Source organism: Cuculus canorus, chromosome 6, assembly GCF_017976375.1.
Source record: "Cuculus canorus isolate bCucCan1 chromosome 6, bCucCan1.pri, whole genome shotgun sequence".
Classification (NCBI taxonomy): domain Eukaryota; kingdom Metazoa; phylum Chordata; class Aves; order Cuculiformes; family Cuculidae; genus Cuculus; species Cuculus canorus.
The window spans coordinates 40192093-40213429 of record NC_071406.1 but is presented as its reverse complement, the minus strand read 5'-3'; the positions used below and the strand labels follow the sequence as shown (position 1 = coordinate 40213429).

At 48.0% G+C, this 21337-nt stretch overlaps 1 protein-coding gene across 18 annotated transcripts in view; it reads left to right on the top strand.

Moving 5' to 3' along the window:
- Positions 1-21337, top strand: part of LRRFIP1 (LRR binding FLII interacting protein 1) — a 132924-nt gene that overhangs the window by 53115 nt on the left and 58472 nt on the right. For 13 of the 18 annotated variants that reach the window (XR_008450499.1, XR_008450497.1, XR_008450489.1 and 10 more), the window contains exons 2-4: positions 9126-9212; positions 16445-16462; positions 20445-20492. Coding sequence is in view for 2 of the 18 variants with exons in the window: in XM_054070439.1 (XP_053926414.1) it covers positions 9126-9212; positions 16445-16462; positions 20445-20492 (153 nt within the window). In the remaining 16 variants the exon portion in view is untranslated. The remainder of the gene's footprint in view (positions 1-9125; positions 9213-16444; positions 16463-20444; positions 20493-21337) is intronic. The other 5 variants (XR_008450504.1, XR_008450503.1, XR_008450502.1 and 2 more) reach the window with 1 other exon arrangement.

Genomic DNA, 21337 nt, shown 5'->3' with positions numbered 1-21337 from the left:
GGTGATGGGTGCTGTCAGGGTGCTACCGAAGAGCTGGGAGCTGCAGGGTGATGGGTGCTGTCAGGGTGCTACCGAAGAGCTGGGAGCTGCAGGGTGATGGGTGCTGTGAGGGTGCTAAAGAAGAGATGGGAGTTGCAGGGTAATGGGTGCTGCATGGTGGTGGGAGCTGCAGGGTGACGGACGCTTCCAGGATGCTGAGTTCTCCCTGGGTGCTATCAAAGAGCTGGGCGCTGTCAGGGTGCTACCAAAGAGCTGGGTGCTACTGGGGTGATGGGTCCTGCTGAGGAGCTGGGCGCTGTCAGGGTGCTGCCAAAGAGCTGGATGCTGCCGGGGTGCTGAGTGCTGTCAGGGTGCTACTGAGGAGTTGGGTGCTGCAGGGGTGCTGGGTGCTGTCAGGGTGCTACCAAAGAGCTGGGCGCTGCATGGGTGACAGGTGCTGCTGAGGAGCTGGGTGCTGTCAAGGTGATGAGTGCTCTCAGGGTGCTGAGTTCTACCTGGGTGCTCTCAAAGAGTTGGGCGCTGCAGGAGTGCTGGGTGCTGTCAGGGTGCTATCAGAGAGTTTGGCACTGCGTGGGTGATGAATGCTGTCAGGGTGCTGGGCACTGCAGGGGTGATGGGTACTATCACAGTGCTGGGTGCTTTCATGGTGCTGAGTTCCCCTTGGGTGCCATCAAAGAGCTGGGTGCTGCCAAGGTGATGGGTGCTACTGAGGACCTGGGCACTGTCAGGGTTCTGGGTGCTGCAGGGGGTGCTGGGTGCTGTCAGGGTGCTATAGAAAAGCTGGATGCTGTCAGGGTGCTATCAAAGGCCTGGGTGCTCTTGGGGTGCTAGGCACTGCAGGGGTGATGGGTACTGTTGGGGTGCTATTGAAGAGCTCCGCGCTGCCAGGGTGCTGGGTGCTGTTGGGGTGCTGCCAAAGTGATGGTTGCTGCATGGGTGATGGGCGCTGCAGGGGTAATGGGTGCTGTCAGGATGCTGTCAAAGAGCCTGGTGCCGCATGGGTGATGGGTGCTGCATGGGTGATGGGTGCTACTGAGGAGCTGGGGTGATGGGTTCTGCCTGGCTACTGTCAAAGAGCTGGGTGCTGCTGGGGTGGTGCTGGGATGGTGTCAGGGTACTGGGTGCTTTCAGGGTGCTGAGTTCTGCCTGGGTGCTCTCAAAGAGCAGGATGCTGCAGGGGTGCTGGACGCTACCAAGGACTTGGGCAATGCCAAGGTGCTACCAAGGAGCTGGGTACTGCCGGGCTCCTGGGTGCTGCTGAGGATCTGGGTGCTGCTGGCGTGCCGCCAGGGTGCTGGGTGCTGCTGAGGACCTGGGTGCTGCCGAGGAGCTCGGCGCTGCCAAGGAACTGGGTGCTGCTGGGGTGCTGGGCTCTTTCAAGGGTGCTGGGTTCTGCCTGGGTGTTATCGAAGAGGTGGGTGCTGTCACAGTGCTGGGCGCTGCTATGGAGCTGGGCACTGCTGGGGTGCTGGGTGCTTCCTGGGTGCTGCCAGGGTGCTGCTGAGGTGCTGTGGAGGAGTTGGGTGCTGCCGCCGGCTGGCTGTCCCGCAAAGCAGCCAGTTCTTTAACAACATGTATGGTATTGGACAAGGTTTTCTTTTAAAACTAAGCTGCTCACTGCTCGGGGTGGAATAGGAGCAGATCTACTAGCAGAAACTGCGAGATGGTTCCTCAATAAAGTTTCCAAACAGCCCCTCTGACCATAAAACATCAGCGTGCGGTGTTGTCACCCCTCAGCATCAGCTGTCGCAGTTTGAAAGGAGGGGAGCACTCAGACAAGCCTGTGATGGGCTTGGCTGGCTAACCAGCGGCGCTCCGGCGTGGATATCAAAGGAAATCCTTCTGTCCATGTGTGGGCTAAGGTTCAGGACCGTGCCGCCTCTAATGCTGATGCACATTGAAGGGAAAGGTGAGGAGTTAAGCAGGATGTGGACCGACTGAGCCCTGTGTGACTCATAAGCTCATTGTCATATGAGTAAGTGGTGCGAAGTGCGTTTGTATTTATAACTCAGATGCAACAAATGTCAGGTAAATATGCTGGTTTGACCTCTAAATGTAGAAGTCATTTGTTTCCTAAGAAGCGCGTGATAACGCACAGCGAGCTCCTGGAACCTGCTGATTTAGCTCACTTGTTACTCAACTGGAGACGGGAGGAGCATCACCATGGGCTAGCGCTGGTTTTACTGGAGAGCTGTGCTGGTGCATTACAGGATTAGTATAAATCAGGTGCTGCTTGTCTAAATAGAATTATAGAATGGTTTGGGAGGGACCTAAAGCCCATCCAGCCCACCTGCCATGGACAGAGACACCTCCCACTGGATCAGGTTGCTCCAAGCCCCATCCAACCTGGCCTTGAACCTCTCCAGGGATGGGGCAGCCACCACTGCTCTGGGCAACCTGGGCCAGGGCCTTTAGGCTTTCAGTTCTTTAGAAGTACAACAGACCTCGTCAGAGTTCTTTTGTCTGATGATAGATGTAATGGAGGGAACAGCTGGATAACGCTTGAGGAAAAGCCTTCCTGTGCAAAACACTGCCATGGGGCGGCATCAGTCAGGAAGAATGGTGTCAAGAGCCCTGGCACGACTTTCTGGCTGTGTTTAAAGTGTGTTGGCGAGAAGTTTGAAGTGACCTGGGAGTAGTTACTGCAGAAATACGTAGTGGTATTTGTATACCTTCAGCAGGTGCCATTTGGGTTTAAAGTTTCTCAGGCAGTGGGATCTGAGAGAGCTTTCTGAGTGTGGTTTGGTGCTGGCAAACTGGTGCTTCAGTCCTCCGCAAGAAACATGATGCTGACTTTGATTGCTGGTCTCAAAAGCAGATCATTTTGAGAGCATTGGAATTAAGGGGTGGTTCGTATAGATTGCAAACTCTTAGGTATGCAGCTGCGTGGCAAGTCAACACAGTCATTTCTCACTGCTTAGAAAAGCTTAGTTTCCTGGCTTTGTTGGCTTTTTCTTGGGTTTTCAGCAAACAATGAGCTCCTGAGCATTGCAGAAGGGAAAAGCTGCGAGAATGCACACCTCCAGGATGTGTGGTTTTAGCCTCTGCCAAACGAAGTCACCTAAATAATTCTCTCATCAAAATGATAATGAATGTGCAGCTTCCCCAACGCTGCGCTCGGGGCCAGGAAGCCGTCGCTTCCGTAACCGTTGCGCGTTACGGCCCCGGCAGTGCTGGCTGTGGGTGCAGCCGGACCTCCCCTCCTCTGAGTGCGTGGTGATTAAAAATGAGCTGTGTGGGGGCCTCTTCAGTAGCTGCAGATCTCCTGCTTCGTGCTGCCGACAGCAGAGGATGCATCTCACCCGTTCCAGCTGATATTAAAGATCTGGTTTGGCTTTTTCGGATGGCAACCAGGTCACAACCTGCTTCGTTTTTCCTGGTAGAGCTAAACGCACCGAACTCCTTAAGGCAGGATAAATACTTCAGCGTAGGACTGAGTTTGTATTTTCCAGCTGAAATGATGCTTCAGCAGAGGTGTCGAGTGCGGAGCAAGTGGACAAGAAAAACAAGGAGCATTTTGCAGTGCAACAGTGTTATTTGTTTTGGGGCTTAAGGGCTATAAATCATTCTGGGCAACTGCGATAAAAGGACAAAAATCACAGAATTATAGACTCGTAGAATGGTTTGGGTTGGAAGGGACCTTAAAGCCCATCCAGTTCCACCCCATTGCCATGGGCAGAGACACCTCCCGCTGGACCAGGCTGCTCAAGGCTCCAATAAAATACAGGATATGTAGCTATAGCATTTGAGTTACATAAAATACGGTGATTATTTTTCAGCTGATGTATGCTTCCATGTTCATCTCAGCAGTGTGGTTGTCGTCTCATCTTGTTTTGCCCACAGGGCTTTACAGAAGCCCCTTAGGAGGGTTTTTTTCGGTATGAAATGCACAATACGGCAGAAGCTGCCAGTTCTCCATGTCAGAGGAGCAATACTTCATAAAAAGGAAGTTACAAAAGCTGTGTAATGAGGGCAATTAGGCCTCATATTTTTAGTCTTCTGCTTTTGCCAGATATCTGTCACTTTTGATTGAAGCCTGTATTACTCGCTGAGTCACTCCTGAATTTTAAGTGATTTTAAGCTTAGTTCCTTCAATCTTAGTGATTTCTCTTTTTCACCTCGAATCCGTCGAATAGTTATTTATGCTGACAACCTTGAGACTGTCATTCTAGCTTTTGTAGTCTGAATTTCAGAGGCCTGTAGGAGTTTACGGGTGATTCTGTGATGCTCAGCTCTGTCTCTTGCAGGGTACGGTGTCTGTCTGCTGCTGTCCTTGGAGGTGACTTACGTCTGGGCTGTGGCAAGTGCTTGAGCTGGATGAAGGCCAGAGTCATCCAGGCAAAGCCTGTTTCGGTTTAGTCAGCACAGAGGGAGAAACGTGGAGTTAAAGTTGTTGTTGCAGGGTGTGCAAGATATCCAGGTATTTATAGCACAGAATATTAACATGAAAACAGAGTCCAAGATGTTCAAAGAGGGTGGTTTGACGAACTTTAACGAGTTCAAGTGGTTCTTCTGCTTTTGAGGAAGTCCATCATGAATCTGACAGTCTGTGCGTTGGTCTAAAAGGCTATAGGTGACAGTGGAGGGCATGTTTGGAATGTCGGTGCCGTGCGGCTTGCTGTAGGGGTGGCTGCTCCTCTCCATAGGTGAGCGGTGCCTCTGCACAAGTCGGTCTGTAATGGCTCTGTTTGTCTCTCGCGCTTGCTGTGGAATTCGCTGGATGTTAGGGTTGCTACTTGACTTCAGTTTGCCTTTGATAAAATCATACAAAGCGTTAGGTGTGGACGCATCCCTGCCCTGATGGATTTACTTCCTCGGAGCTCATGAGCAATGCCAAGTTTCACCAATGCCACCTACAGAATATCAGAAGCATTCATTTGGGTTAAGTAACTATAAATTAAAGCATGGTAGAAACAGGCTTATGGGGGGGGGTGCGTGTTGGTTATTTAATGACCAACCTGATTACAGCATAATATATCTCTGCTGGGCTGGAGAACACCCTGCAGAGGCTGGAGAACACCTTGCAGAGGCTGGAGAACACTCTTCGAAGGTTGGAGAACTCCCTCAAAGGTTGGTGTGTAGCCTCAGAGGAACGGGGTTTGGAAGTACCAACATAGAATATTGGACTTGCGCAGCTGGGGGCTGTCTGTGCTCTTTTGTCCGATGAGGACTTTCCTGGGAACTGCGGGTGTTTAGGAGCTCTTACTTTCCCTCCCATGGACTCTCACGGTCTTATCTTGTTGAGGTGCCGAAGGGAGGTGGATGATGAGTGAGGACGTGTTCAGTCTTTCTTAACCAGCCCATGTGAGCGAATGAAATAAATTGTGTTTGATGGATGTGTTTGGTTCATGGTTAATCATTATCTTAGCGCTGTTTGTATCACTGATGTCATCAGAGACCATTACTTACCACGTTGACCAGATCATTGCATTGAGAATTTGTCCTCCGTGTGTATTTCTTGTCACTCGTAGTCTCATTTTGCTGTGGGTTTGACAACCCTTTTGGGATGGATGGCTTGTTTCTTACAAACCACCTTTGTCTGGTGCAAATGAGCTGGTGTTTTTGTTGGGAACCATGATGAAAATGATTGCGTAATCATCTGGATAGCATGCGTTGTGAGCGTGTTTAGAAGTTTATCGGCCAGTTTACTTACCGTGTTTGATGTAGAATAGCAGGCATTAAGGTAGGAACTTGGAGCATCAGGAGCGAGGCTCTCCATGGGAATGCAAGGCAGGAGGATGAGACAGGGTTTTAAATTGACAGAGAGCAGGTTCTGATGTGATGCAGGGGGAAAATATTCCATGTGAGGATGGTCAGACTTCAAAGCAGAAGCCTGGAAAGGCTGTGGAGCCACCAACTGTGAAGGTTTGCAGCTGGACAAAACCCTGAGGATCATGGTCTGAATTGAGTGCTGCCCCTACTTTGAGCAGGAGGGTGGAGTGGAGACCTCCCGAACTCCCCTGCAGCCTGAACAATCCTGTAATTCTTTCTTTTGATGTGATAAAAATGAGTTGCTTTAAAATAATAGAATCATCAAATGGGTTGGGTTGGAAGGGATATTAAAGCCCATCCAGATCCACCCCCCTGCCATGGGCAGGGACACCTCCCACTGGATCAGGTTGCTCCAAGCCCCATCCAACCTGGCCTTGAACACCTCCAGGGACGGAGCAGCCACAGCTTCTCTGGGCAACCTGGGCCAGGGCTTTACCATCCTCATTGTGAAGAATTTCTTCCTAATGTCTAATCTAAAGCTTCCCCCTTCCAATTTACAGCCATCCTGGCCTCGTCCTGTTACTCCAGGCGCTTGTAACAAGTGGCTCCCCAGCTTTCCTGTAGCCCCTTTCTGTACTGGAAGCTGCTCTCAGGTCTCCCTGGAGACCTTTCTAACATGAAAGCTCATCTGGCTATTTATATTCAGAAGGAAAATAGCTACAATAATTTTAACATTAAAGTAGCCTGTCTTTTTTCTCTGTCTTTTTCTGGCAGCAGGGCTAGGAGAATACACATTTCTGTACGCTTTGGTGTGTTTAGTTTATGGAGACTTTAAGTTCCCTTGTTGTCCATATGGGAAAAATAGAGCTAATTGTTTGCACTGATGTTATTCTTTACTCAGATCAGGTGCGATTTTCAAATGTCTGTAGAAATGTCTGTAGAAATGTCTATAGAAATGACTGTTCAGTTTGTTTGTTTTCATTTCTGTGATGTTTCTTAAGGCAACATGACAGTTTGTGTGTCAGACTGAAGGAAAACATCTTTAAGCCGTGAGAAGTCAAAGATGTTGCTCGAAGCTCTATCTCCTGTTCCCTCTCTCCCCAAAATATCCTTGATGAGCAGGAGCCCTTAAAGCACAATTCTCTTTCCCTGGGGTGTGTGCACCCTTGTGTTCTCTACAGCTCACTGAAAGGAGGTTGTAGCAAGGCCAGGGTTGGTCTCTTCTCCCTGGTAGCCAGTGACATGACAAGGGGAAATGGCCTCAAGATGCACCATTGGAGGTTTAGGGTTGGATATTAGGAGGAATTTCTTTACTGAAAGAGTTGTCAAGCATTGGAAAAGGCTGCCCAGGGAGGTGGTTGAATCCTCATCCCTGGAGGTGTCTAAAAAATGGGTAGATGTCATACTTGGGAACATGGTCTAGTGGTGGACTTAGCAGGGCTGGATCGATGGTTGGACTCGATGATCTTAAAGGTCTTTTCCAACTCAAACCATTCTGTGATTCTGTGAATGGCAGCTGACAAAAGGCGGCAGGGGTTACGTGGTATCGTGTCGATCGTCTGGCAGCCTCTCGTGATGGATAGCCCGGAGCAGTCCCGGTCTCTGACACCGTCCTTTATTTACAGCAGTACTGACAGAGAAACAGACCCACAGCAGCGCTTCCCGAGGTATTGGAGTTTAGTGTCACATAAACAGAAATGCATCACGTCAAGTCAATATTGGACTTGTTCCCGTACTGTGGTTTCTTACTTTTAGGATGTGGCTCACAGCACATTTGTACAGTGAGTGTCAATAACAATTTCAACCACTGCAGGTAAATGCCTGGCAGGGATTCTGTCTCGTATTTGCCCAGCAGCAGAGCTATATGTTTTTTTTGGATGTACTGCTTCAGATTGGTCGGTGCTGTTGAAGCCACAGTCCCTTGAAGATGCCTGCAATGACGCACGGCTTCACTCCGGACCCTGCCATCATTTGGCTGTATAGGTAACAGTGCCGTGCAGTGCTGAGAGAGGACAGCATTTGGGCTGCGAGATCTCCTCTAGGCATGGAACCTTGGGTGTTCCTGTCCAGTTCCTTTGACGTTCATGCAATGAACTGAAGAGAGAGCAACGCTCCGTGCAAAACTAACCTTTTTCCCACCACTGGCATTTTTTTACCTTCTGAGAAGATTTTCCTGTTGCTACAAGTGATTTTTTCAGGCTGCCTGGGTTGCAAGAATTAGAAACTCAGTTCATTTAAATAGGCTGTATTTGCGCCACCGGGAGCTGCAAGAGTTGTCAAAAGGAATCTGCCTGCCTACCCGTTCACATGCAGGGGTGAAGCAGTAAACTAGAGGAGACCGTCAACAACTGAACAACCGCAGCATTGAGGGGTTGAGGCTGTTTGTGGCGGGTATATAGAAAGTGGGTGATGTGAACTTAGATTTTGGCCTAGCGACTGTATATTTTGGATTTTGGTGAGGGTCACAGAATCATAGAATGGTTTGGCTTGGAAGGGACCTCAAAGCCCATCCAGTTCCAAACCCCTGCCATGGGCGGGGACACCTCCACTGGATCAGGTTGCTCCAAGCCCCATCCAACCTGGACTTGCACACCTCTAGGAATGGGGCAGCCACCACTTCTCTGGCCGTTCTGGGCCAAGGCTTGACCATCCTCATCATGGAGTTGTGCTGCACCAAGCCTGAGTGAATTTTGCATTTTCCTCTTTTAGACTGGTTTTGCCTGGGACTGAAAGCAGAATATCAACATTAATGTTAGTGCATAGCATGTTCCAGCGCTTCGAACATGGGCCAGAGCGAGGAAGTACTGTAGATCTCCTGAGAGCCCCATTCTTGGCAAATTTCCACTCCAGAGAGGTTTGGACTTGAACATGGACACCTGGAGACTTGAGTCAGTGCTTTTTCTCAGGTTCCCTATTGCTTTGCCTCCCTCTCTCGAGCTTTAGTTGTGCGTAGTCATTCCGAATGGCAATGTTTTCCCAACCGCTGTTCTGGTATATGTGAGCGCAATGTCAGCAGTCAGGAAAAGGGCACAGAGTGTGTTTGCTGTTGGTCAAATTAATTCATCAATAAAAAATAATCCACACTGCAGGGTTGAGGGGGAAGCAAAACCTGTCTTTCTTAACTAAATCTCATTGTTTCCTCTCTATCCGCACAAACAGTAATTAGGGAAACACAGAGCACACTTAAACGCAGCTGCTCGCTGACGGTAGTGCCTACACAAGGGTGTAGTACCTGCCCATGGAGCATAACAAGTTACAGGAGGCAGGGCCATTCCTTGCAATAGGGAATTAACTCCTACAGGTGTGTTTACCGTCTTGCCGAGCCTGGTCTCCTTATTTCATGCCCTGCTTAACCAGTGTGTTTCACCTTGGAGTGTCCAGCCTTTATTTCATTGCTGTGTTCCCGTTCGCAGGCTGAAGCAAGACTGGCAGCAAAGCGAGCGGCACGGGCAGAGGCACGGGAGATCCGCATGAAGGAGCTGGAGCGGCAGCAGAAAGAGGTACGAGCAAGGTTTTGGGGGGTGTTTGGTCATCCTGAATATAACCCGATATCCTGGAAGAAAGGGTTTATCTGTATTTTGTTGAGATATTAATAATCTATGTGGAACTAACGTTGATCAGAGGGTCGCAAGAATTGCCTGGAAAAAATACAGGTTGTGGCAAGAATTTTATTTTGGGGAAGCCCATAGAATTATTCACAGAAAACTGGTGGTTGGTTAGTAATAATTGTTTAATATTAACCTTTGAAGTAGGCAGCTTGTTTGCATGTGCACTGAGGGGTGTTGGATTCTTATCACTTCATTAGCAATCTAATGAATATGGAGGACTCTTTGCCCTTGTTAACTCTGCTTGAAAGGTATTTCTTTTTGTTGCTGTGATGCTGGCGTTGTGGTCTTCCTGTTTGGTAAAAAGAGTGGTTGCTGCTGGCTGAAGTAGTGAACTTGGCAAAGCATTACCTTCTCTGGAGTGTTGGCATTAAATGCCTGGGGTAGTCTCTCTTAAATTCTGGAAGAGCTCATTGTTTGATAGCATCAGCAGAGATACTTTGCCCCTGCAGTTCAGCGTGTGTCAGATGGTGGGCTTCCAGCATGAGATAGATCATAAAACCCGAAAGGCTTGTTCTGCCCCTGCTGTTTGACAAGCAGGAGCTGCTCTAAATGTCTCTTCACTCCAGGAAACTGAGAGTAGTGTTTGTTTTGGAGCTCCAGAAGCTAAACCGGAGCTGCTATAATAGAGTGGGGCTGCAAACATGCTGTTTTGGAGCTCCAGAAGCTAAACCGGAGCTGCTATAATAGAGTGGGGCTGCAAACATGCTGTTTTGGAGCTCCAGAAGCTAAACCGGAGCTGCTATAATAGAGTGGGGCTGCAAACATGCAGTGGTAGCAGCAGGCTGAACCAGAAGGGCTTAAAACTTTTGTGTGTTGGTCCATTTAATGGAATAGCACAGTAGAAACAACAGGGCCAGCAGCAATCGTAATGTTCTCAAATACATTTGGAAGGAAAGGGAGTAAGTAAAAGGTTTGGAGGAGTATAAGTAGTGAGAATAAATGTACATCTGTGCTTTAGGGGTGCAGAGAAGGATTCAGTTTAGCTTTCAAACAGCGAATCGGGATGTCACAGCAGACTTGGGTCAGTGCAGCCTGCAGTATTCGGCCTGGAATAGAAACACTTGGGCAGTTTGCTCGTGCTCAGCTTTGTGCTAAGCTTCGTGCTAGAGCGTCTTGTCTCGTTGAGGCACGTTTGGATGTGCCTGAGCACCCTGTAGCTGCAGTAGGGTTAGATGTACCTGCAGTCACAGCAGGAGAGCTGCGAGTACGTTGCTTGTGGAAGAGAAGGGCCTCTTTTTGCTACAGTTGCTGCTGCTTGAAGGATATTTTTTGCAGCCTGGACCACAGTCGGAAAGCTTGGATTGGAGATAGGCATCATTACTGCTGACCTTCTGCTCTGCCTCCAGCTGGAGCAATGGGACTTGCTGAGCAGCCTTTGGAAGGTCGGTGGTAAACAAACACAAGGTGGTTTGTTGGGGCAGCAAACTAAATATGGGTGTCGTGGCACCTGACAGTGGTGTTACTGTCTAATTTGCAGCTACCTTCAATGGAGCTGATGACCCCCTTGAAGATGCAATGCTGATGCTGCAAAGGGTGTCCTCGTAAATAGGAGTTTTGGCATGAAAACCAAAGCTGGCGTGCGTGCTCCTGTGGTTAAGAACTGAAGAGCTGGTGATCCGAGAATGTCTTTGTCTAGAGAGAAATTGAATGGTACAGGTTGTCGCTCTGAAATACCAAACCCAGTGAAAGCTGTGCCAGGTATTCACTGCAGTCAGTTTTGTAATTTGCTGGCATACGTTAGCTAAGGTGACTGCACATTTGTTTCATATTTTGCAAGCAAAGATATTCCATAATTTTCCTCACATCCCTCAATCTCAGCCCCCGAGTACAAGGCAGAGCCAGCAAGGATGGCTGCAGGAAAGTTTTCATTGCCAAAAGTACGGTAAAAAGATACAGTAAGAGAAAACACCAATACAGAAAATCCCAGGCAGTCATCGATGGAAGAGATTTGGCAATGACCGCTTCTTTGGAGGAGAACATACTGTGGTACCGGTGTCTGTGTTTGTCGTCTGCTGTGTTCATTTCCCTTCGCGAACTTTTCAGAAGAATACATTGCACATTCTCACTACTGCCATGTGGAATGATCAGAACTTAAAGCAATTGCTTCACTACTTCAGAAGGCTCTTTAGAGCCAGTTACAGGAGTTAAAAAGCAATAAATACATTTATTGCATGTGTATATACTTGTTCCTTTGTACATGCCCTGGCAGGCTTCTTGTGGAGCATGGATTGCTTGAGAATATGTTGTTATCGTTGGTCTGGGTTTAAAGTTTCCAGATGTTACAATTGCAAGCTATAAACACGGCAGCATAACTCTCGCTGGCAGTGAAGTAGGGTGTTCGACTGATTTGGGTTTGGACTGGAAATCAACTCTTCTCCTGCCCACTGTCTAATGTTAATGATGTTTCTTAATTTTGTGCTTCACTTTCCTCACTTTAAGGTAATGGGGTGATTTTTTTCATCGTAAGTCTACGAATATGTCATTATAAAAGAAATGTCGATGCAAAGGCTGAGATACCAGGTAGCTGAGACTTTTTGTCCTTTTGTGAATGAGCGAACAGCAGCTTTATTAGAAAGCTCTTAGAACGCCCTGTGTGAAGCCATATGCGAAGGGCGCACGAAGGCTGAGTCACAACTGAGTAGTAAAGCTCATTGGAAAATGGTGAAGACCGCGGTATCATCCCGAGCTCTTCTTTTGGCAGGAGTTATTTCATGTGAAACGCATAATCGACAGCAGAATTTGCTGCATAGTCTGTTCTTTTGGAAATCTAAAACGGTCTTAATGATCAGCCATGTTATTAATAAGCTGCTTGCCTTTCAGAAGGAGCATACGATGAGGGGGTTGGGACAGGCAGCTTGGCTTTGGGTGATGGTGAGCACACTTTGGATGATGCTGTTCGCCTCACGCAGAAGTAGCTGTGGGGAACCTGGGGAGAGTTATACGGTGGCTAAGAATTCCTCTGGAACCTTCACATGAAGCAACGTACTGCTGTCGTAGGACAGTAGCTGGAAAAATTACATGCAGAAATAGATGGGCTTTTGGAAGAAAACACTGATTTGTGGTGTGAGATGTGGGAAAGCGGCTGCGGTAGGCTGCTGTTCGCTGCGGTGGGGCAGGATTGCAGGTGTGTTCCAGAGGCGGTGTCATCTCATCTCATGCCAGGCAGCAGAAAGAAGGATAAGTGTGCCAAGGTTGGGGGCGTAGTGATTTTCTTTCCCAAGGAGAGGAAGGTAAGGAGGGAGCATGACTACAAGTTTAGGAGGAAAGACGTCTGGCTCAATGGAGAGTGTTTTCTGAACTGAAGAAAGAAAATCAACCCAAGAATCATGGTGTTGTGTATGCTGAGTTATGAAGACAAGGGAAGTGGTCGGTCTTGAATCATCTATAGGTGTGTATATTTATATGTTTAGTGGAGAAGGGGTTCCTGGACTTGAGGCACTGAGAAAGGCTCGAGTCTGATAAATGTAACAGCTTGAAAGTTTCTGGCTTCTTATTCTGTGCTGCTCTGTTGTTGTTACCCACCACAGATGTAAATAATGAATCTGGAGGTCGTGGTCGGCTTTGTGATATGCTCCTGTGCGCAGTAAGCCAGTACAGGAGAGCTCCAGTGTGAGGCACTGCCACTGCGTGTTCCAAGCCGAAAGGGCGATGGTCAACAGATGATGTTGCTCCCTTGCTCCTTCCTGCACCACTAGAACCCACCCAGCTGGTGGGACTCAGAGCAGGGATAAGCTTTGTGTTTTTTACCGCGCTGCCTTGGTCTGTAAATGTTTGAGAGTTGCAGGGTCGAAAGCCAGTCTGTCTGGCTCAAACTGCAGAGCCGTGTTTGGTACCGAGACAAATGCTTGTGTGCTTTTAGTATTTATCTTTAATTCATGTAGAAGAGCAAGTCAAAAGTTGCCAGCCCAGTTTTTCTGAGTAAGAAATAGTTAATCCTCATGGTGCTACTGGGTAGATTGGAGAGAAGAGTATTTTATTTGTCTTAGAAACTTGGCATAAGATATATTAAAGCTTTTTATCCAAGAAATACTTAACAGTAATGTTTCAAGACATATAAAAGCTGCGGCATTAGGGATAATTGTCGAGAGCGCTTTGTGTAGGAGTGCCTTCTGTGTGTTCTGTTGGCAAGGCTTTAAATGTCTCTGGGAGGACTGACACTTGGAGACCGCAGTCTAAGCTGATGCTGGTGCCTGAAGTGAAAAGAGAATGATCTCCTCCCACTCCTTAATCTGCAGGAGAAGATTCTTGCTTGCCAGTTCACGCAGCAGATGAGCCTGTACTTTTAGTTCAAGGCGAGTGCATTGTGCTCGTCTCCTTGCTTCATTTTCAGCTCCCGCTTAAAAGGCCGCAGCTCAAAACTCGCCTTTGCTAGTTTGTAAATCCATTCTTTATCAGCATACCCATTTGAACGCACTTTTCCTCGTTTGGATTCATTTTTCTTTGGAATAAAATACGTTGCCAGTGCTTTCTGGGGTGGGTTTCTTTTTTTCCCCTGTCAGTTCCTTAAGCATGTGGTGAATTTAATGTACTGAAGCCAAGCTGACGTGGGCAGAAGACATGCAAACACCCCTGTTCTGCTCACCCACTCTGCTCACTGTGACTTGGGCCCCTTCTTCCCTTACTAGGATTCAGTGCCCGTCTGAGTCAATGAATCCCGTGCGCGGCTGTGGAATGTTTGAAGCCATTCAAAATCCCAGATGGTGGAGGACAAACTGGAGAAATGCAGAATTTTGCTGGCTTGAATGGGAGGGGAGAGACTGGCAATGAAACTTGATGTTTGTATATATAGGGAAGAAATTAAGGAGGTTTGTGGTGGTTGATCTGTATCTTTCTTGTACAGCCAGTGTGAGGATGCACGGGAAAGTTTGGAAGGGGATGATGTTGAAGGATTTCTCCCTTCTGCTGCCATCTAACCATGCTTCCCTGGTTTGTTCTGTCCTGTCCAGAAGTTACTTCTAGGAAAAATGTAAATTTTGTGGGAGATATTATGTGATGAGGAAACCAGAAGGGCAGTCTGATGCTGATATTGTGGACAAACCCATGTTTTTTGTGATCCTGTACTACAGGAAAGTGCGATTTAAGGCATTTGACTGCCTAGATGTCTGTCGACTCTGCTAAGCCCTCTGGAGGAGGCATTCCTGCAGTAGGAATCATTGCTGAAAGGGGTTTGGGTGTTTCCATAGCATGGAATCTTAAGAAGAAGTACACTGATGAGAGATCCATCGCTTTGGAGCAGAGCTCATGTAATGCCTGTTAGCTGATGGATGACCCAAAAATTCCAGGTTTTACACAAAGTTGGAACTGTTAGGATGACGCACTTGGCTTTGTCCCCAAGCCCTCCTCCATCCTCCTCCATGGTGCCTGGCCTGGAACAAGGGCCACGTTGTTATCTCACCCGTTGGCAAGCTGGGTCCTGGACACAAGACCTCTTGTGTGTTACGCTTTGTGCTTCACAGGAATACCTGCTGTGCCAGTCCTGGAGCACTGGCCTTTGGAAAATGACGCTGGCATGGTGTTGGCTTGAAGCATGGGAGAAACAACGGCAGGGAAAGGTTAAAGCTTAAACAGGTCCGAGGTAACTGGCACGTCTAAACCGGTGTGTTTGGCTTCTGTGCATGGGTGGAAGGCAGTCTGCGTGTGCAACGGAGAAGCAAGAGATCCGAGTCTGTGTGTGGAGTAGTTTGGTTCATGTTCCTCTTCAGGGTTTTCTTAGTAACAGGTAAGCGAGGTGATGAGTTGTGTAGCTTCAAATGTCGGTCCCCATTATCCCAGCTGCACTTGTAGGAATAGAAATTAACAGCTCGGAGGTATTCAGCCGGGTTCTGCAGTTCTCCTTTACCATCATGAAGCAGAACCTGATCAGGCCACGGGAGAAGGCATTGAAAGAAGGATGCTTTGCTTCCCCGCGCTGGGATGGGGGTTCACCTGAGGTGGCCCAGAAGAGCGATGGATGGCAGGCATCCACTGAATATTCCAACATTTGGGAGACTGACTACCTTGCCGCCTGCTGACCAGCTGAAGGATGGGAGTCAGAGCAACCTGCCGTTCTCCTAGAATGTGTTTGTCGAGCAGAGGCTGCTCGTGGTGTTCGTTCTGCATCGGTGCTTATCTGGAAACATAAGCAGTAAGGCAGGTGAGGGCTTTCAAATCCGAGCTGTGACGTGTTTCCTACAGATAGAGAGCAAGCCAGGTGTTCAGCAGAGAAGTGGGGAGGATGAAGTGGCCGTTTCCTTCTGGATTCGTGTAGCCAGTTGAACAAGAAGGGTTTTGAACAAGAAGGGCTTCTGGCTATAGAAATGCCAGGAGAAATGTGAGAAAACCCACGTTTGCTGTTTTCCTGTGGGTTTACAAAGCAGATCAGTCAAGGGCAGTTCTCCACTTACACAAAGCTCAGGTGTATTAGAGAGGCTGTAATGCTTTTGTGTATTATTCGAACGGCTCAAGAACAACTTTGTAGAGTCAGCAGCGATCACTGCCTGCAAATGATGTGGGGCTCCCCGGAAACATTACGAACTGCAGAAGCAACCTGCAGAGATCCATCTGCCAGCGCCGGCAGTACCTGTGTGAGGAATTTGCAGAGGGGCTACTGGGCTGACATTGTGCTGTGCGTAGGCAGAGGATGGACAGCAGCGATACCTCTGTAGCTATGCCGAGGTGGTTAAGAACAACATTGGTCCTTACGGAAGGGCGATTCTCTTTAGTAAATGCTGTTTGCTTTTATTGGAGTGGGAGATGTACGACTTGTCATCCTCCGTGACTTTTTGAGCAGCCGTTACTTTGAAGGAGGGAGCCTGGAAAAGCGAGAAGTCCTCGCTCACAGCTGGATTCGGCTCTGGTCCTTGCAAAGCCTGGGGAGCAAATGTTGCGTGCGCCTTCGGGAGCTGAGTGGGTATGAAACCAGAAATGCTGTGTTTTAGCTGGGTGCATGGAGGAGGGCAGGAATGTAAATTCTGCTTTCATTCTACCTCTCTCTACTCGATGTGCACTGTTTTATATTCATGTTTTGCTGTCTATTCTGTATAAACAATTTTTTCCCTTTAGGATGAGCTATGGAACGTTGCCTTGCAATTCATTCATTCACACTAGCTTTTGTTTCCTTGTTTTTTCCTTCCCCTTTTCTCTAGATCTACCAGGTTCAGAAGGTAGGGCTTGCTCTCTTTCCTTCTTGTTTGCATGCGTGTGTTCCCACATTGTGAGCCTTGCTATTGTTTCAGAACACCCTCTCAAGGACAGAAGATGCACGGCGGGCTTGGTATTCCCATGCTATTCCTTCCCTCCCATGGTCTTGATGATAAAGGGAAGTGGGGGAAGATGACCTGCGTAAAATATGTCTGGTTGGGCACTTGATGTCATCTTTCCTACAGTGTTTGGTATGGAAGAAGCCATGAGCAGAAGAGAGGTTTGCAAATGGGCCATCATAGCAGAGTGGTGGCCCTGTGTGTCACCCAGCTCCACGCAGACGTGGGTGGGTGGAAGGCCAAGAGTATCCCTGCAAATATTTCAGGCTGGGCACCCATTCAGGTGCCTCTGTTTGCAGAAAGACACTGAAGGAAATCAGGAACACTGTGTTTGAATGTATAATCTCTTGGTAAATAAACCCCACGGTCTTTCTTGCAGTGTGACCTAAGCATTGTTAATGCTTTGATATTGTTTAATTCCCACTCACCACAGTTTAAAGTCATGATCTCTTCCCTCCTCCCAGTTTCCTCCTCGTAGTTCCAAGCGATGGCAAAGATAATGCTAATGTAACCGAGGTCACTCACTGCGTCATGCAGGGCTTTGGGGATTCGTTCCCTTGCCGTGTGTGGCTGTCGGGGGCTTTTCCAGCATGTGAACTGTGCAGTACCTACAGCTCCAAAGAGATCTTGCAGGGAGGCAGGAAGCATGTGTTTCTTTAAGCCTGTCTTTTTCTACCTTATTGAATATCTCTTGTTTTTTTTTTTAATCCTGAGATATTGTGGAATGATCACCGTGTTCTAAAGCCACAGCCGGTTTGTTTGGTTCGAGCACTGGCGCAGCCCTAACAGCATGTTCCACTCGCTTGACCCAGCAGCGCGTGTGCTCCTTGGAGATGCTCTTTCCCTCTTGCAGCGCGTGTGGACGTGAGGACAGTTACTCAAATCAGTTGCTCCGGTGTTGAATCCTGACCCCAGCACTTTGAAAACAAATACATCTTACTCCTGTTTTCATTTATGGGGCTGACTATGTTCTGAGTGACTCAAATTAACATAGAATCATAGACTGGTTTCGATTGGAAGGGACCTTAAAGATTACCCACTTCCAACCCCCTGGATCAACAGGCTCGTTATCAATCTCCTGTATAGGAACTAATTTAATCTTCTGGTACATCTGCAGCCTCCCTGGAGACAAGGAGGTTATTGACTGTTGGTGTGCTGCCACGGATGAGGAGATAAGTGGGTTAACCTCACAGAATCCCGCAGCCAGTTTGCAAGTCTAGCAGTTTCCCTGTCACTTAGGGAGCAAATCTGATCTGAAGTTCTCTCTCAATGGTATTAACGTCATTAATTATTTAATCATAATATCAGTTTTCAGGGTAGGAGGGCACTGGAGTCTGGCAAAGGCCTCTAACTGAAAAACAAATGAATGGATTAACGCCACTCCTTCCTTTAACCCACACAGCCATTCAAACGGGGCAGAAGAGAAGAGTCGGCATGGAGAAGGAATTCTTTTGGGGATGTTAAGCACGTAGCAGTATAATTTTAAATAGTGGAGGAAAAGACTGCATGTGGAATCTAACTTCTGACATTGCAAATCTTTCAAGGGGTGTCTCTTTAGCTCCCCTTTCCAAAAGTGAATTTAGAAGCCTCTGTCAGAAATGAAGGAGGTGAGAGAGCAGGGAAAGGAAGCAGCAGAGCTTACGGGAATTATTAGCGTGTTTATAGAATCGCAGACTGGTTTGGGTTGGAAGGGACCTCAAAGCCCATCCAGTTCCACCCCCGTGCCATGGTCAGGGACACCTCCCACTGGATCAGGTTGCTCCAAGCCCCATCCAACCTGGCCTTGAACATCTCCAGGGGTGGGAGCCTTCCTGTGAATGACAAAGGGTTGTCCTTTTTTACAGTGTTTTTCTGAATTGATTTCTAGTGTTAGAAAGCAATCCACATCTCTTGGGGGCTGTGGAAAGCCTCTAATAAGGCTTTGCCTGACCTGGTTTGCTACAAAGCGTGTAATCTGTAGGTTTTGATCTTGTACAGTCCTGACCAGCTGGAGAGCATCTGATGTTTGGGGGACGTTGTCAGGGTGTGATGTCCCTAAAACTTCATTTTATGACGGGCTGTTGTACGTCTTAGTAACTGGTCTGAGCACTCGTGAGGAGAAGTGTAGGGCTTGAAGAAATCCTGCTGCACATCGTGCAGTCGAAGAGGTGTTTCCCTTGGGTCCCATTTGGCTAGGCTTTGCCTGGGGTTATGGGATGTGAGTGAGCACACGCTGAGCTGTTCGGCAGGGAAAGCAGAGGGGAATACTTCCCTATTCTCACAGGGATGCAGTTTAAGAGCTTGCTGAACTGTTGTCTCTTTTCCTTGTTCAAGAGAGATATTTGCATACTATTTAAATCTGCAGTGCAGTGAATTTATTTCCTGTTTTCAAATTACTGGCCTAAACCCCTGGTTTCTAATATTTTTCCTCATGGATCCCTGTGAGCTCTTGCCTTTTCCCAGTTCGACCCCAAACCTGACAGCATTTAGAGGTACTCGTGCAATTTGGGCTTTCCGAGATGTGTAATTGAGCACTTTGCTGCCTGTTCTTCTTTGTAACAAAATCATAGAATGGTTTGAGTTGGAAGGGACCTTAAAGCCGCTCCGGTTACCTCTGCCACGGGCAGGGACACCTCCCGCTAGATCAGGCTGCTCAAGGCCCCATCCAACCTGGCCTTTTTTTCTCTCCAGAGCTTTTAAAATGGAAATTAAGATGATCTTCACCTACAAATAATTTTGTTGTTTAATGAGGAAGAAGTGGGAACAAACCAATCCAGCATCAAAGAATGCACAGCGGTTCTAATTTATTAATAAACAGTGAATGAGGCGTAAGTAAAATGGCATTAATACCATGGAGTGAGTGCTGAATGCAGAGTGTAACACAGAGCAGGACTCTCATCTTTTTGGTCGCTACCTAAGGTCTGGCTGCTGATATTCCTGCCTCCTCAAGCTTCTAAGAAAGCTGGCAAGTACAGGCCTGATTTTTCCACAAATTCACAAACCTCAAAGCACATCACCTAAGTGGTTCTGAATTACATACCGTGCTGCCTTGAGCAGATTCTCCATTTGCCGTTTGCTGTGCTTTAAGGACGGTGATTTATTTCCTTCACACAGGAACGTTGTGGTCACCATTATAAATGCAAACTTCATTCAAAATGCAGGTTTGAGGAGGGAAGGCAAGTCCCGCGCAACTTACTGTTCTCTAAACAGTTTGCTGGCTGGTGGGAATGAGAGTTCAGTTCAGGGGAGTTCCCAGTGTTCAGCAAAAAATACAAACTGAAAACTGGTTCAGGAGAGACAATCTGTTGAGAACAGGCATGGCATTGAAATGCCAAGAGCTTTCCCACCTTCCCTGCTATGCTGCCACGTGTCCCAGAGGTTCCTCTTCCATCCTCGCTGGCGGTACCACCACTGTCAACATGGTTGAAGTGTAGGCAAAAAGCCCTCTGCGCTGGGGAGTTTGGAATAAGGCATGCGTGGAGATCACTTGTATTGTATTCCACTTGCCTTCCCGGTTTGACAAATCTCTACAGTAAACGTGATTTGACAGACTTTTCATCTTGAAAGTGTTCTGCCTTTCGATTCCTTGTAATGAGTCTTGACTTAACTGGGTCAGGAATTCAAGACTCATTATGCTCCTTGCTCCCGTCCCCCTGGCACTGGGGGGCTTTGCCCTGCGGAGAAAGAAGCAGCTGTTGAGTGCCCAAGCTCTGTCCCTTCCCCTTGCTGGGTGGCTTCTCCTGGGCACGCGGTGCCACGGGCTCTGCGGGTGCTCGGCACGGCTTTTCCCTGGTGTGTTGGGATGTGCGGAGCTGTGTGGCTCGGCCAAGCCTGGCAGTGCATGTCTAGAATGTTCTGTGTGTGCCTTTCTCACCTAAATTCTATTTTTTCCCTTTTCTGTCTGTAGAAATATTATGGTCTGGATACTAAGTGGGGAGACATCGAGCAATGGATGGTAGGCTTTGATCTACGTAACTAAACAACTTTTACATGTTGAAGCTTTGTATGGTTCATAGAGTTTGAAATCCCACCAAGTAGGTATTTTCATGTTTTGGAAACGTGAGTTCCACTCTTAATAGGAGGATTCTTGCAGCCTGCATCGCTACCTGAAATGTGGCTTATCATCACCTTAATCCTGGCATGGGTTTGCTTGGAGCCATCACTTTTTACAGACCTCTGTGTTCACCCTGTTGCTTGAGGATTAGCTTAGCAGTCAGCCCTGAGACAGCCAATGATGGTACAAGGAATCATAGAATGGTTTGGGAGGGACCTCAAAGCCCATCCCGTCCCACCCCCTGCTGTGGGCAGGGACACCTCCCACTGGCTCAGGCTGCTCCAAGCCCCATCCAACCTGGCCTTGAACATCTCCAGGGGTGGGGCAGCCATGACTTCTCTGGACAGCTTGGGCCAGGGCCTCACCACCCTCACAGGGAAGAATTTCTTCCTGATGTCTAATCTAAATCTTCCGCCTTCCAATTTAAACCCATTCCCTCTCGTTCTATCACTCCAGGCCCTTGTAAAAGGTCCCTCCCCAACTCATGTTACTTCTTGTGGATGTAACATGAGTTGAGTCTTTTCAGGTCTGACTTAAGTTAAATTTTGGGAAAGTTTTGTCCCTGCTTCTTCAGTTCCCTTTGTACTTGCCAGCCCAGGGACACCATTTGGACCCATTATTGCTGCTACGTTGGCAGTGCTCGCTTTTTCCACTAGTGCAAGATCCTGGATTTTATTGTTAGTTAATCCAGGGAAGTTGACACCAGATATGGACTTAGCCATTAGCAACATCTGGCTGTTTTAACA